The sequence below is a fragment of the Nannospalax galili genome, unplaced genomic scaffold (assembly GCF_000622305.1).
Source record: "Nannospalax galili isolate Female #2095 unplaced genomic scaffold, S.galili_v1.0 C47575141, whole genome shotgun sequence".
Taxonomy (NCBI): Eukaryota; Metazoa; Chordata; class Mammalia; order Rodentia; family Spalacidae; genus Nannospalax; species Nannospalax galili.
In genome coordinates, this window is record NW_008448263.1 from 1 (window position 1) to 522 (window position 522).

Below are 522 nucleotides of genomic sequence, written 5' to 3' on the forward strand. Positions count from 1 at the left end.
CCTTCCTAGACCTCTGCTTCACCACCAGTACTGTACCCCAGCTTCTGAACAATCTTTCTGGAGTTGATCGAACTATCAGCTATGCTGGGTGTGTGGCTCAGCTCTTCATATCTCTCTCCCTGGGTGGGACTGAGTGCATGCTCTTGGTGGTGATGGCGTTTGACCGCTACGCTGCTGTGTGTCGTCCACTCCACTACACGACCATCATGCACCCCCTTCTCTGCAGAGCATTGGCCATCTTCTCCTGGGTGGGAGGCCTTGTGAACTCTTTCGTTCAGACAGGCCTCATCATGACCATACCTCTCTGTGGCATCCATCAGCTGAACCACTTCTTCTGTGACATGCTTGTTCTCCTGAAATTGGCCTGTGAAGACACAGGAGGGACAGAGGCCAATGTGTTGGTGGCTGGAGCCATAATCTTGGTGTGTCCTGTAGCACTGATTCTAGGCACTTATGCACACATTGCTCATGCTGTGCTGAAGATCAAGTCAATGGCTGGGCGCAGAAAGGCTTTGGGGACCT

The 522-nt window shown here is 52.5% G+C and overlaps 1 protein-coding gene across 1 annotated transcript; it reads left to right on the forward strand.

The window, feature by feature from the left end:
- Positions 1–5: 5 nt before the first annotated feature.
- On the forward strand, positions 6–515 carry LOC108490363 (olfactory receptor 10-like; the record flags this gene model as incomplete). Its single annotated transcript, XM_017796434.1, has 1 exon — positions 6–515. A coding segment is annotated over one exon (510 nt), but the record flags the coding sequence as incomplete, so codon positions are not given.
- Between the last annotated feature and the right edge of the window lie 7 nt (positions 516–522).